The sequence below is a fragment of the Amblyraja radiata genome, chromosome 9 (assembly GCF_010909765.2).
Source record: "Amblyraja radiata isolate CabotCenter1 chromosome 9, sAmbRad1.1.pri, whole genome shotgun sequence".
NCBI lineage: Eukaryota > Metazoa > Chordata > Chondrichthyes > Rajiformes > Rajidae > Amblyraja > Amblyraja radiata.
Genome location: NC_045964.1, coordinates 54,897,522 through 54,913,483, shown reverse-complemented (window position 1 = coordinate 54,913,483; position 15,962 = coordinate 54,897,522). Strand labels below are relative to the sequence as shown.

General features: G+C 48.4%; 1 protein-coding gene across 1 annotated transcript in view; it reads right to left on the bottom strand.

Moving 5' to 3' along the window:
* Positions 1-6,551: 6,551 nt before the first annotated feature.
* The window catches only part of LOC116977143 (kelch domain-containing protein 2-like), a 28,337-nt gene continuing 18,926 nt past the window's right edge, over positions 6,552-15,962 (bottom strand). Inside the window, exons 8-13 of the mRNA XM_033027498.1 lie at positions 15,132-15,331; positions 13,186-13,382; positions 12,003-12,094; positions 11,373-11,424; positions 10,926-11,023; positions 6,552-6,850 (exon numbers count right to left, since the gene is read on the bottom strand). Of these exons, the coding sequence (XP_032883389.1) occupies positions 6,633-6,850; positions 10,926-11,023; positions 11,373-11,424; positions 12,003-12,094; positions 13,186-13,382; positions 15,132-15,331 (857 nt within the window). The 3' untranslated portion in view covers positions 6,552-6,632. The remainder of the gene's footprint in view (positions 6,851-10,925; positions 11,024-11,372; positions 11,425-12,002; positions 12,095-13,185; positions 13,383-15,131; positions 15,332-15,962) is intronic.

The window sequence follows — 15,962 nt, the reverse complement described above, 5'->3', positions numbered from 1 at the left end:
GAGCAAAGTGCTGGAGGAACTCTGTCAGGCAGCATCTGTGGAGGAAATGGACAGGTGCGTTTCCGGTCAGGATCCTTCTTCAGACTGATGGGTCCATTCCCTCCACAGATGCTGCCTGACCTGCAGACTTCCTCCAACACTGAGTTTTGACACTGACAGTTGAAAACTTAATAATGGCAAGTTATACCAATAGGTGGAGTGAATTTCTCTCATCATTTTCATCTTCAATAATAGGTAAAGATTGAAATGACCTTTATTTGATTCAAAGAAGAAAGTGACACTGCAACAGCCCCCTGTTGCTGGCCAGGTTGTCCATCTGGTCAGGCAGGGGGAGAGAATAATGTGCAGTCACCCTGCTGAATCTGAAAATGACAGGATGGAAAGTGTAGAGGCTGGGGGCAGGAGGGCTGGTTGAAGAAGGGTCTCAACCCAAAACCTCACCCATTCCTTCTGTCCAGAGATGCTGCCTGTCCTGCAGTTACTCCAGCATTTAGGTCTATCTTTGGTGTAAACCAGCATCTGCAGTTCCTTCCTACACAGGGCTGGTCACCATGCAGGGGGTTGGGTCTGGCTCACTAGAACCAAACAGGCCCTTCGTCCCACAATGTCTGCCTAACATGATACCGTTTAACTACTTTGGCCTTTATGTGATCCATATCCCTCATTCCCTACCTGTTTTTGTACCATCTAAAAACCCCTTAAACACCACCACCCCAACAAAAACTGGCCCTGCACATCTCTATATAACTAAAAGTCTTCGTCTTGTTTGTGTGTGTGTGCGCGTCAATCTGGTTAATTCCTATCTTCTTCCAAACGCTAGGCCACAGCCTTCCCATTTTCACACATCCTACTCACATTTCCCCCCTGGTGGCGATAAACATCTTCCCGTCGCATTTCCACCTATATTTCCAAAGTTATTAATCGTTGACATTTTAAAAAACAGCCAAAACCACCTTCTCACAGACAGCTTCCAGCCCTCTCACAGTGGTTATGTCACAATGCCTCTCATAGTGCACCAATCACAATGGGCGCTCAAGCTGGCTGTCAACTGCCACGATGACATCACACTAGGACGTTGCCAACGGTAACGAGGTTGCTGCCCCTCAACCAATATCAGAAGGGGCTGCTCATCAAGTTCTGGTTGCATTTTGGTCCCACGATCCTGGTGTTTGGGCACAAGGCAGGGAGTGGGGAGGGCCGATCGGGGAGGGGAGGTTGGACCTCTCCCCCCCACCCACGTTGGAAGACGGGGTCAACGGGTCCCACTTAGTCTAGTCTCTTTTAAACTTTGGCCCTCTGACTTTAAACTCTTTAGTCTGACATTTCTCCCTCTGTCTACCCTATCTATGCTTCTCAACATTATATATACTTCTTAGGTTTTCCCTCAACCTCAAATGCTCCAAAGAAAACAATCCAAGTTTGTCCTATCTCCCCGTATAGCTCATACTTTCTAATGAGGGTATTTTTTACCCCAGGGTGTAAATGCCAAATACTAGGCAGCATATCTAAGATCAGAGGGGGGGGGGGGGGGTTAAAGGTGCAAAGTGTTTATTTTACAGAGAGTGAGTGGTGCGTACCTGATTCAGGGTGACAGTGGAAGCAGATAAAATAGTGCTGAGGCTTATTTGGTCTGCACATGAATATATAAGAAATATGTTGAAACAGATTGGCATCATGTGTGGCACAGATTGTGGGCTACATGGCCTGTTCCTGTGCTGTGGTGTTCTGTGTTCCAGGCAATATTCCAGAAAGCCTCTTCTGCATCCTCTCCAAAGCTTTCTCATCCTTCCTGTAATGGGGCGACCAGCACTGCATACAATATTCCAAATGCAATCTAACCAAAGGGCTAAAGCAACAACATGACTTTTCCATCTCTTATACACATTATCCTGACCCATGAAGGCAAGCATGCTCTATGCTGCCTTTACCACTCAATCTACTTGTGTTGTCTGTATAACATTGCTCCAGACCTCCTCCAGTGCAGATGAGCTGTTTCCTGCCCAATGTTGCAGCTGCTGAAACATACATAGCACTCCTGTAGACTTCATCAGCTTGCCTTACACTACTGTCAGAGCTCGATGAGAAGCACTCCAACATGCCTGCTCCTTTCTATACGTCTCTTACTTGGCATCAGTCTATTGGTGCCCTCATGGGTTGGCTGGGCAGTACTGAGGGAGCAGTGCAATGTCAAGGGTCAACTGGGCTTATATTCACTGGAATTTAGAAGGGGAAATGAGAGGCGATCTTATAGAAACATATAACGATCTTAAGGAATAAGACAGGCTAGATGAAGGAAAAATGTTCCCGATGTTGGGGGAGTTCAGAACCAGGGGCAGTTTAAGAATAAGGGGTAGGTCAGTTAGGACTGAGATGAGGAAAAACTTTTTCACCCAGAGAATCTGTGGAATTCTCAGCCACAGAAGGCAGTGGAGGGCAATTCACTGGATGTTTTCAAGAGAGTTAAATATAGCTCTTAGTGCTAAAGGAAACAAGGGTTATGGGGGGAAAGCGGGAATGGGGTACTGATTTTGGAAGATCAGCCATGATCACATTGAATGGCAGTGCTGGCTCGAATGGCCTACTCCTGCAGCCACCAGGGGCGCCGCATTGATGGCAGCCTCTGCCTACAGTCTGTCTGTTTTTCTATCTTTTTTTAATTTTTACTCCGTTTTAAAAGTATGTTTTGGAAGTTTCTTGAGTTTTTCTATGTGGGGGAGGGGGTAGGGTAAGTTTCCTGGCGAGGATGTGACTATTCTTTGAGTCGCGTCCTCGCCTCCCCCATCTACAAACTGGATTGGCGCGGCCTTTCCTGCCGGGGACCGGCCAAAGCTTCAGCGGAGGCGCAGCGCTGGATTCAGCGGCGGCGCAGCCTACCAGGATCGCTGTTTGAAGCTCCGGAGAGTTGGGCCAGCTGCTACAACATCGCGGAGCGGTGGTTTGTGGAACTCCCAGCGCGTGTGGGGCTGACTTTAACATCGCAGAGTCCAGGGACCTTTTGCCGAGGGCCGTCAGCATGAATCTCCACCCATCTCCGCCTGTGGACTTCGGGAGCCGCGGACATAGAAACATAGAAACATAGAAAGTAGGTGCGAGAGTAGACCACCAGGTCCGTCGAGCCCGCACCGCCATTCGCTCATGGCTGAACACTAAACAGACACACTTACCCACAAACAGTAGACACAAGACACAGAACACAAGACACTACCCTCCCCTTTATACCGCTATCACCCCTCTCCACCCCAAGAACCGCGTGATCTCCTGGGGGAGGCAAAAAACCGGATAAAAACCCAGGTCCAATTCGGGAAAAAAAATCCGGGAAATTCCTCTCCGACCCCAATCCAGGCGATCGACACTTGTCCAGGAGATCACTCAGGTCTTACTATACTAACCATACCTAGGTCCATATCCCTGCCCTCTCCCCGTAGCCCCTTATCCCCTCGGCAGCTAAAAAACCATCTATTTTAGACTTAAATATATTTAACGTTTCTGCTTCCACTGCTCCCTGGGGCAGTGAATTCCATAAATTAACCACCCTCTTGGTGAAGAAGTTCTTCCTCATCTCAGTTTTAAAAGAGCCCCCCCTTATTCTGCAACTATGTCCCCTAGTTCTAGTTTCCCCGATCATTGGGAACATCCTCGGTGCATCCACCCGATCAAGGCCCCTCACGATCTTATATGTTTCAATGAGATCGCCTCTCATTCTCCTAAACTCCAAAGAGTAGAGCTCCAGCTTACTTAACCTTTCCTCATATGTCAATCCCCTCATTGCAGGAATTAATCTTGTAAACCTTCGCTGCACTGCCTCCAGGGCTAGTACATCCTTCCTTAAGTATGGACCCCAGAACTGTACACAGTATTCCAAATGTGGTCTCACTAATACTGTGTACAGCTGCAGCAAGACCTCCGTGTTTTTATACTCAATCCCCCTAGCAATAAAGGCCAAAACTCCATTGGCCTTCCTGATTGCTTGCTGCACCTGCATACTGACTTTTAGTGATTCATGTACTAATACCCCTAGATCCCTTTGCGTTGCATTACAACGCAGCTCCTCCTCATTTAGAAAATAACTTGCCCTATCATTTTTTTTCCCAAAGTGAATGACTTCACATTTATTAGTATTAAATTTCATCTGCCAAGTTGTTGCCCACTCACCTAGCTTATCTATATCCATTTGCAGACTCTTCCTATCCTCCTCATCCCCAACTTTTCCTCCCATTTTTGTATCGTCCGCAAATTTTGATATATTACACTTGGTTCCCTCCTCCAAATCATTTATATAAATTGTGAACAACTGGGGTCCCAGCACCGACCCTTGCGGAACCCCGCTAGTTACCGGTTGCCATCCCGAGTATGAACCATTTATCCCCACTCTCTGCTTCCTATTTGTCAGCCAATCCTCTACCCATGCTAATATATTACCCCCAATCCCATAATTTTTTATTTTTAGCAATAGTCTCTTATGTGGCACCTTGTCAAAAGCCTTTTGGAAGTCCAAGTATACCACATCCACCGGTTCCCCTTTATCCACCCGGGTTGTTACTTCCTCAAAGAATTCGAGCAGATTCGTTAAACAGGATTTCCCCTTCACAAAACCATGCTGGTTCTGTCCGATGAAGTCATGTTTATCCAAGTGCCCCGTTAGTGTTTCTTTAATAATTGTCTCTAACATTTTACCCACCACCGATGTTAGACTTCGGTAATGATTCCGACGTTGGACTTCCATCATCCCGGCGAGAGGGCCTGAACATCGGGCCGCCCGTAGCGGCGACAGCGAGGGGTTCGGGAGCCCCCCGACCACGGGTGAACAACAGAGGAGGATGATTGAATTTTGGAGCCTTCCCTCACAGTGGGAAACTTTGATTCCGCTGTGTGGGGATGTCTATGTTAAAGACTATCGTGTTCTGTGCTTTTTTTTTATTCGTATGGCTGTATGGTGACCACACATTTCACTGTACCAATTGGTACATGTGACAAATCAATGCATCTTGTATCGTTCTATGTTTTTCTAAGGATGGTAGTTGATGCAACACTCACCAGACGATGCAGAAGCACCCTGGCTCTGTAATATTCCTTTCATACAGATGCTGGTGGTTACGTTCAGGTAACTCTTCGTAACCTACTGACGCGAGGAAATGAGTGGGCAAAAGGCATCTGCAAATAATATCCCTCAAGTGCTCCATCCATCAGAATGATACATCTGTCGCTCGGTACTGCCCCTCACAATAACCAATGCTGCAGGGCTCATTTACAACATGTTCTGCAGTTAAGCACATGGGCTCTTCGGTCAGCAACTCCTGGACACAGCCTTCACCAGCAAGGAGAAGGGCAGCAGGTACATGGGAACACCAGCCACTGCAGGTTCTCTCCATATTACACACCACACTCTGTGGAAACATCAATGTCATTGATTCACCCCCATCGAGCCCAAATCCTGCAGCCTCCTGCCCAACATCTCCTAATGACAACGTGAGCTTGCTGTGGTACCAATTCAGAAAGAAAACTTGCAGTAAATTATGTGATTGCACAGGTGAGGGTCCAGAGAAGATTCAGAAGGTCAGTGCCAGATTATTAAACTGGCAATGAGGAAATATTGGGTCAGCAGAGAATGAGTAATTAAGGTTCATCAAAATGAGAAAAAGTAGCATTGATCTAAGAAAAATGGCAGTGGCTTCCGACATCCCTATTTGTTCCAGGCTACCTACCCAGCTATGTGCTTGCCTTAGGTGCCAAGTTGTTTACCTTGCCACAGAGGGTCAAAAAGCAGGGTTGGATGAACAAAAGATTTGAAGTGTGTAAGAAGGAACTGCAGATGCTGGTTTAAACCGAAGTTAGACACAAAATGCTGGAGTAACTCAACAGGACAAGCAGTATCTCTGGAGAGAAGGAATGGGTGACGTTTCAGGTCGAGACCCTTCTTCAGACTGGTTAGGGATAAGGGAAGCAAGAGATATAGAGAGATAAAGAACAATGAATGAAAGATATGTAAAAAAGTGACAATGATAAAGGAAACAGGCCATTGTTAGCTGCTTGTTGGGTGAAAATGAGAAGCTGGTGCGACTTGGGTGGGGGAGGGATAGAGAGAGAGAGGGAATGCCGGGGCTACCTGAAGTGAGGGAAATCAATATTCATACCACTGGACTGTAAGCTACCCAAGCGAAATATGAGATCCTCCAATTTGCGTTTAGCTTCACTCTGACAATGGAGGAGACCTAAGACAGAAAGGTCTGTGTGGGAGTGGGAAGGAAAATTAAATTGTTTGAAGTAATTTGTACAGGATTAGAGGAGACGCTATAGGAGGAGTCTGGAACTCAGTGCCAGACATCGTGGCAGTGGAAGCCCTCACCATGAGCTGTGGTCTGCAGGATTACAGACAGGATATAGAACATGCTACTCACAGCTTTACACTTGCTTCAAATGACTACAACAACCCATAAGCTCATTTCACAAAGCACAAAGAGATCAACTCCCGCACTCGAGCCCAGTGGATCCCCGCAGTCCCTATTAGTTGCTTGGATCTGCAACTCCAGTCACTAACACAAGGAGACAAGATCCCAGGAGTACATTTAATGATTCACTGGTCAGGCCACCAGCCAGCTGACAGACACAATGTTCCCGTCTCACGCACAGCAAACTCATGGATGGGCATTTTCTGGACATTCCTCACTCAGCTCCAGAGTGACATGAAGAGTGTCATTGTAGAATTGCCCCGTGCTGTTTGATCCCCCAAAGACCAGGAGTTTGAGGCAGGTCCCTGTGCTGCTCTGGCTCGAGCTCAGATACACCAGGCTGTGACCTGCTCTTGGTACAGAGCAGAGAGTGTGGTGGTACAGACTGCTCCAGCTGTAGGTGTCTGGGGTGGAGAGAGCACAGAGAGGAAAGAGTTAGTGCTAGGCTTGACGTTCTTGGTAACTTGGTATGTTAAGCACAGACATTATGGGCCTAAGGGCCTCTGAGGATCCTTCAGTACTTCTATTCTGTGGCTGTAGAAAGCATCTTGTCGATCTGGTTTGGGAACTGCTCTGCCCAGGACAGGAAGGCTCTGCAGAGAGTAATGCGTTCGGCCGAACGCACTATGGGAACTACACTCACCCCCCTGCAGGAGCCATACACCAGGAGGTGCAGATCCAGAGCCAGCAAATTCATGAAAGACCCCAGCAACGGACTGTTCCAGCTGCTACGGTCAAGCAAGTGCCTCCGCTGTCAGGCTGCGAAAACAGAGAGGATGAGACGGAATTTCTTCCCACAGGCCATCAGGACTGTAAACTCTGATCTCACCAAGGACTAATTTACTGTTGTGTCTTATTTTTCTAAAATGTAAATACTGGTTCTGTTCTGTTGTTTTGACAATCCGCAGGCATTGCCACGTTCATTTCACTGCACATCTTGTATGTGTATGTGGCAAATAAAGTTGACTTGACTTGTTCCTGTGCCATACTCTTCCATGCCCTCAGTATGAATAGATGCCCAGCATTAATAGTTACTGCCTTATTATCACATATCTGTCAATTTTGCAAACATAAACGTCCATCCGCATCCTGGATCAAGTGGGAGGTTACAGAGAGTGGTGGACACGGCCGAGTCCATCCTCACCACAGGTACTGACCTCCCCACCATCAAAGGGATCTACAGGAGGCGCTGCCTCAGAAAGGCAGCCGGCATCATCACGGACCCGCACCTCCCTGGCCACACTCTCATTTCATGCTTCATGAAGAAGAAGCGTTAAGTCTGAAAACCGTGACCTCCGGGTTGAGGAGCAGCTTCTTCCCAACCATCAGGCTCTTAAACACTACTAACACTAACTAAACTATGAACTATCTTGGTTGCTCTAGGGACTTGGTGCTTCTGTTTGCACTAATATCATTTATTTATTTATTGAACGTTCTTTAGTGTATTGTTGAATCTATGTGTACTGGACCTGTTGTGCTGCTACAAATAAAAATTTCAATGCTCTCTATTTGGTACAATTGACAACTAAACACACTTGACTCTGGACTCTTGGAAGTCTGCATTCATCAGATGATGCCTCTGCTCCATCCCAGGCTGCTTGTTATAATGTGTTAATAATGGTGGCCTTACTACTCACAAGTCTACCCCTGGCCATTGGTCATGGTCTACCTGCACAGCTGATCCTGTGTCTATAGATGAACAGAAGTCAAGTTTGTGGGCAGTCAGAAAAAACACAACAATCAACAACAACAAGATCAGCAAACTAATCTTCTACTAAACCATTCCCAATCCGACCTCTCTGTCCTGGGTCTCCTCCATTGCCAGAGTGAGCAACACCGGAAATTGGAGGAACAGCACCTCATATTCCGCCTGGTTAGTCTGCGGCCGGCGGGCATGAACATTGAATTCTCCCAATTTTGCTAGCCCTTGCTGTCTCCTCCCCTTCCTTAACCCTCGAGCTGTCTCCTCCCATCCCCCCGCCCTCGGGCTCCTCTTCCTCCCCTTTTTCCTTCATTCTCCCCCCACCCACCCCCTATCAGTCTGAAGAAGGGTTTCGGCCCGAAACGTCACCTATTTCCTTTGCTCCATAGATGCTGCTGCACCCGCTGAGTTTCTCCAGCATTTTTGTGTACCTTCAGCAAACTAATCGTTGGCCAGAAAGGGGAAGTCAGGTGAGCAGGGGCCAGTTTTCATTTGTAGGTTGGTGGTGGAGAGAGTCAAGGGCCTGTCCCACTAACGTGACTTTTCAGCGACTGTCTTCGACCTTCAAGCTCGAGGGCACTCGCCTGAAAAACCTCGAGCTGGATCGACCGTCAGCGATGAAACCGCGAGCCGGATCGACCGTCTGCACACACACACACACACATCGCAAAGGCGGGGTCAGGGAAAACGGGGGAGCGCTGTCTGAAATTCACACCCACGATGAACAGGAAGGTAAAAGACGGCTGGCACAGTACGGTAAGTCCTTTAGAGAGCGCAGAGAAGGGGGGCGAGAGGAGGAGAGAAGGGGAGAGAAGAGGGTTAGACACTTTTAAGAAACCAGACAACGTTTAATAAAGTTTAGCGGGCATTTAACATCACCGGTCGGTTTACTTACCTTTTGTTTCTCAACGAGCTTTACCTTCGACTACCTTCGATTAACTTTGATTGACTTTGACTACCTACAAATAACATTATGACCTACTACAACCTACCTCGACTAAACCCACGAGTAAAAAAATATAGATTTTTTCCATGGTGACCTTTTTTACTCGTGGGTATTTTTCAGCATGTTAAAAAAAATGCCGCAACCTAGCTGAGGCCTCTAATACGCGGGGACTACTCTTAATCATGAAGGAGTTACAAAGACCTCCTAGGACCTCGTGTCGACCATGCTGCGAGTATGAGTCGAGGGCAAACTCTTCTAAAGTCACGAATTAGGTCGCCGCAGTGGGACAGGCCCTTCAGCAGCTTCACATTCCTGGGTCAGCAGCTTCACATTCCTGGGTTAACATCTTGTCAGACCTGCTCTAGACGCAGCACATGGATGTGATTGGGTAGAGGGCACACACCAGGTAGAGGGACACACCAGGTAGAGGGACACACTAGCCCCTTTACTTCCTGACAAGTTAAAAGAGATTTGGAATGCCACTGCATACTCCAACAAACTACTACGGATGTACTGCAAAGTGTCCTGACTGTCTGCATCATGGCCTGGTCTGACAATTCCAACGCACAGGGATGCAAGAGGCTGCAGAGAGGTGAACTCAGCCCAATAGTGGCATTTTGAGACTCTCTTAGATCGGATATGCAGGAGTTGGAAGGATATGGATCATGTGCGGACAGAGGAGATCAGTTTAACTTTGCATCATGTTCGACATGGACACTGTGGACCGAAGCTCCTGTACTGTACCGTTCTGTGTACGTTGCATGTTGAGCATGATCTGCCATGCCAACAGACAAGAGGAGATTAATGCTCCTCTAATGGGGCACAGATGGACCTGGCCTCTCCCAGTGTTAGATGAAGGGATTCAAAGTAACATTAGCAAATTTGCAGATGACACAAAGCTGGGCAGCAGTGTGAACAGTGAGGAGGATGCTAAGAGAATGCAGGGTAACTTGAACAGGTTGGGGGAGTGGGCAGATGCTTGTCAGATGCAGTTTAATGTGGATAAATGTGAGGTTATCCACTTTGGTAGCAAAAACAGGAAGGCAGATTATTATCTAAATGGTGTAAAGTTGGGGAAAAATGGGAAGTACAACATGATCTGGGGTCCTTGTTCATCAGTCAATGAAAGTAAGCATGCAGGTACAGCAGGCAGTGAAGCAACTAAATGGCATGTTGGCCTTCATAACACGAGGAGTTGAGTATAGGAGCAAAGAGGTCCTTCTGCAATTGTACAGGGCCCTAGTGAGACCACACCTGGAGTATCGTTTTGGTCCCCTAATTTGAAGGATATTATTGCTATTGAGGGAGTGCAGCGTAGGTTTTCAAGGTTAATTCCCGGGATGGCGGGACTGTCACATGCTGAGAGAATGGAACGGATGGGCTTGTATACTCTGGAGTTTAGAAGGATGAGAGGGAATCTTATTGAAACATGTAAGATTATTAAAGGTTTGGACACGCTAGAGGCAGGAAACATGTTCCCATTGTTGGGGGAGTCCAGAACCAGGGGCCACACTTTAAGAATAAGGGGTAAGCCATTTAGAACAGAGACGAGGAAACACTTCTTCACACAGAGAGTTGTGAGTCTGTGGAATTCTCTGCCTCAGAGGGCGGTGGAGGCCGGTTCTCTGGATACTTTCAAGAGAGAGCTAGATAGGGCTCTTAAAGGTAGCAGAGTCAGGAGATATGTGGAGAAGGCAGGAACGGGGTACTGATTGGGGATGATCAGGCATGATCACATTGAATGGCGGTGCTTGCTCGAAGGACCAAATGGCCTACTCCTGCACCTATTGTCTATTATCAGGATAGCCAGGCAGATGAGATGTTGTCTTACCAGCGTTGAAGATTAACACATCGTGCAGGGCGCCGGCCAGGTTGTATCCTCCACTTATCAGGACTTTATTATCACCCACAGGCAAAGCAGCGTGGCGACTGAAACAAAAACATCTGCATTTATATAGCACCTAATGTAGTTCCCTCTACACCGTCCCATCACACTCCAGGGGTCAGACACAGAGTGAAGCTCCCTCTCTACATTGTCCTATCACACACTCCAGGGGTCAGACACAGAGTGACGCTCCTTCTACACCATCCCATCACACACTCCCAGTGCCTTCTCAATATTATATGTCACGTCACATCCCTTATGATGAGTCGACCCTGATCCCTGATAACTAACTAGCCGTTGCTTCGACATGAGGTCACACACTTCCTCAGGTACACCGTCTCCTCACTGCTTGCCAGTTTCCACAACTCCGTGTTTACCCAAGACAGGACCTACCATCGTGGTGCTGGAGGTCCTGGTATCTGTACATGAACGTACTCCATGAAACCTAGGAGAAATAGACATGGGTTTGGGTTAGAGACAGCAGACAGGTGACACCAGCCTACACTCATCCAGTATTTCAATCCCTAATAATGAATGCACGGTCTTTCACCCAGGGTAGGGCAATCAAGAACCAGAGGACATGAGATTAAAATAAATTGGAGGATTCGGGGATGGGAGATTACCCTACGGAGGGAGAAGGGTCTAGATCTGGATGTAGTACGCTGAAGAGCATCTAGGTACAGCATCACTCAGCACTGGACAAATTTTATTTTTTATTACATTTTGTTATCAAGCCAATTAACCTGCACGTCTTTGGAGTGTGGGAGGAAACCGAAGATCCCGGAGAAAACCCACGCAGGTCACGGGGAGAACGTACAAACTCCGTGCAGACAGCACCCATAGTCGGGATCGAACCTGTAAACTGGCGCTGCATTTTGCTGTAAGGCAGCAACTCTACCGCTGTGCCACCGTGACTGCCAGGGGTCAGGGTGATTAGGACAGTGGGAGATGTGCGCAGTGGGGTGGAGTTGCCGCAGGAAGCAGATCTCGCCAACTCCCACATTCCCAATGGCTTCTACTCACCCAGATCCAGGATGTGAAGATCGTTGAGGAACACACGGCTCCGACTGCCTCCGAACAGGATCAGCTTGTCATTCAGGAGAGTGGCAGAGTGTCTGGGGAAAGAGGGAGAGGGGGCGTGGGAAACGGGGGCACACTTCAGTGAGGCATGGACAACCCCCCTGCTGCCTCTCCCCACACTCTGACTGGACAAATGGAACAGGTCAGCTTCCCACCAGAGCAGGGGCCAGCCGTGTTCACTGGGCAACAGACTCACATCCCAGAGCATCGCTGACCCCATTCCCTCTGCACTCCAGTAATTAGTAACCCAGCAGGCACAGATAGAGTTGACAATCACAACCTTTTCCCCACGCTGGAAATGTCAAAGACTAGAGGGCAAGGGGGGGGGGGGGGGGGACGTCTAAAGGAGGTTGTTTCATTTGTAAAGTTTGTGGAGCAGACAGATGTGGGAGTGCAGGTGATTAATTCCTTGAGGTGGCATCACAGGTAGATAATAGTGTAAGAGGCTTTCATTGGTCAGGGTATCAAGTATAGATGCTGGGTTGCTTTGTTGTACAAGTCAGTTGTGAGGCCACACGGAGTATTGTATTCAGTGTTGCTTACCTTGCTGTATGAATGATGTTATTAAGCTGGGAAGAGTGCAAAGATTTACGAGGATGTTTCCAGGACTTGAGGGCCTGAGCTATAGGGAGAGGTTGGGCTGGCTAGGTCTTTATTCCTTGGAGCGCAGGAAACCGAGGGGTGATCTTATAAGGTGTGTAAAATAATGAGGGGGATTGGGTCATTAAGGTCAACTTGGTTGAAATGGACGAGTTGCGCTGAAGTACGTGCTTCCGTGTGGCATGACTCTATGACTTTGAGATACAAACAGCATTTGTTTTATACATGGAGGGTGGTGGGTACCTGGAATGCACTGCCAGGGTTGGTGGTGAAGGCAGGCATGAGGAGTGTGGTGACGTTCAGGAGGAAGGCACATGGATACGCAGGAAATGGAGACTAGTTTAACTTGGCATCACGTTCAGCATGGACATTGTAGGCTGAAGGGCCTGTGCCGTACAGTTTTCAGGCCGGCAGCTCAGGGCTGAGTGGCCTCCTCTTGTGTCACCACACGCCCGGCTGGAGTGAGCAGCTCCGGGCTGCCCCCCCCCCCGCTGGCCATCCTCGACCGCTGCGGCAAGCTACTTACCCGCAGCGAGGCAGTGGCCTGTCGCCCATCACGATGGGCTGGTACCAGATCTCGTGCTCGCGGTTGAAGATGTAGAGGGAGTTGCTGTAGATCTGCCCGCCCTGGTGGGGCGTGAAGAGGCAGCCGCCAAATATAAATAGCTCCCGCTGGAAGACGGCCGCACTGTGGTAGGACAGCGAGGGAACCTTGCCCTTCCCCTGTGGGAGGAAGGCAGAGGCAGGCCATTAACCGCCCCACCCCATACCTCAGCTACAGCTAAATGCCCCAGCTCCTAGCGGCACAGAGTGGCCCAAACCCAGCAGCACCGGACATAGCAGGGAAGATGGTGTGTGGCTCACTGGCCTCCATCACACAGAGCGGGGAAGATTTACATTGGATCGTAGGAGGCTGAGGGGTAACCTTATGGAGGTTTATAAAGTCATGAAAGACATAGATAAGGTAAATAATTATAGTCTTTTGTCCAGGATAGGAGAGTCTAAAACCAGAGGAAGGTTTAAAGTGAAAGAGGAAAGATTTAACTGGAACCCGAGGGGTGAATTTTTCCACACAGTGTATGGAACAAGTTGCCAGAGGAGGTCATTGAGGCAGGGACTATAATTACATTCAGAAGACATCTGGAGATATAGATAGGAAAGATTTAGAGTAATATGGGCCAAATACAGGCAAATGGGACTAGTTCTGATAGGCAACTTGCTCAGCATGGACGAGTTGGGCCAAAGGGCCTGTTTCCATGCTGTGTGACTAAAGGGCCTGTCCCACTAGGTGATTTTTTCGGCAACTGCCGGCCTCATTGACTGACGTATCAGGTCACCGAAAAATTCGCGGCGTGATGACGTATTGACCCGCGGTGATTTTTCAAGTGTAGCAACATTTTTTTGTCGCCGCTGGATTTTGAAATGTTCAAAATCTTTTGGCGACACTCATATGACGCCGGCAGTGGCTGAAGAAATCGCCAAGTGGGACAGGCCCTTTACTACTCAGGTCTAACCATGACACAAACCACGGATGGCGAGAGGAATTTGCCAACAGAAACCAGCCTCCGCTTCTCTCTCTTCGCCTGAATGTCTGCAACATGTTTGGTTTAATTCCTGATCTCCCGTGGCTGCTGAACCAGGGATAACTGCGCTGTTCAGATCATAGTGTATTCAGCATGACCCTCCTGCCCACACACTGCTCCCTGCTCCTCACCACTCTCACCCCAAACAATCCTCGCTCCGCTCCATCTCCCACAGACCCCAACCCCTCAGCCATGGTTACAACCAGTAAACAGGGCTCAGTCAAAGGGCCATTGGTTAATAAACGAACAGCAAACAATGCTCCGTCCCACCCTGCTCTACCCCCTCCACAGACACAGCCTGGCCTTGGAGTATCGCCGGTAACTTGTTTTTATTCTAGATATTTGGCACCCGTGGGTTTTTTTCCCCAATATTGCCATTGGCTTATTATTGCCGTGTGTACCGAGATTCAGTGAGAAGATTTTTTACTTGCTCTCCAATCCAATCAAATCAAACTACACATGATTACAACCAAGCCGTACACTTCGAGCAGAGTGAAAAACACCAGAGTGCACAAAATGGGACAGTTTGAAATACTGATAGATTTACTGGTGGAAGAGGGATTTAAAATGGAGTGATTGTATCAGCTGATAGCAGATCCTCTTCAGGGACCAGCACGTAAAGAGTTAATTGACTCGATGGGCCGAATGACCTACTTCTGCTCCGATGACTTATGAACACTCTGGCGCCATCTTGCCAATGGATTTCTCTTGGTTTTAGGGATTGATGGTAACAGAAGCAGGCAGACGGAGCTAGGATACAGAGCAACAAAGCCTCACTGAACAGGAATGCAGCAGAGGGGCTGTGCCCTCATCTTCCTGGGGCAACAGGCTCCAGGGATCAACAGCCTCCCGTTCCCGTGATCCAGAGTCAACGACAGTCCCTACTTACAATCACCACGGACCACTTCCAGGTCAAGGTGTCCAGGATGTAGACGTTATTGAAACATTCTCCATCTTTCTTTCCCCCAAATATGTAGATTATTTTGGCGTCGGGGTCATAGGTGGCAGAGTGACCGCGAACACATTGTGGGATGGGGATGTTCAGCGTGGAAGTCGTCTCCAAGGGAAACCAGAAAATGTCACCATCGTCTGCAGAGAAGACCAGAAGGCAGAGGTGATTCATGCTGATTAAACCCATGAAAACATCGAGCTGGTTTTGTAGTGAGGGAGGAGTGGGAAATGAAGCACTAGTCCGCATCAACTCGTGGTGCAGCTTCTCCATCATCTCACATCTTCCTGCCACCGTACATTCCTCCAGCACCATGCAGTCCTCCAATGCCAGTGTTAAATGGTTTTATCAATGGTGTTCAGAGGGAGGGGTGCCGTGGTTTATTTTGTCAGGGTTGTGTGAGGCCAGCACCCAGGTGGTCAGGCAAGCAGTGGATACAACTCTCCCCAGTGTGTCCGCATCATGGATAACCTCACCCAGACACCCGTGCATCAGCACCACCTGAGGGACCATTCAGCCCACTCACTGCCTGCTGTACCCAGGCCCTGCCAGCTACTCAGACTGCCATGAGGTTCTTGGGAACAAAGGAGACTGAGGAACGGTTTCACAAGTGTAAAAACTGTTCTTCTGTTCATTCTAGGAAGTGCAGAAGGCCGAGGGATGATCTTATGGAGGTGTATAAAATCACAAAGGGAATAGACAGGGTGAAAGCACAGTCTTTTACCCAGAGTAGGGGAACCAAGAACCATAGGACATATACTGTATATTTAA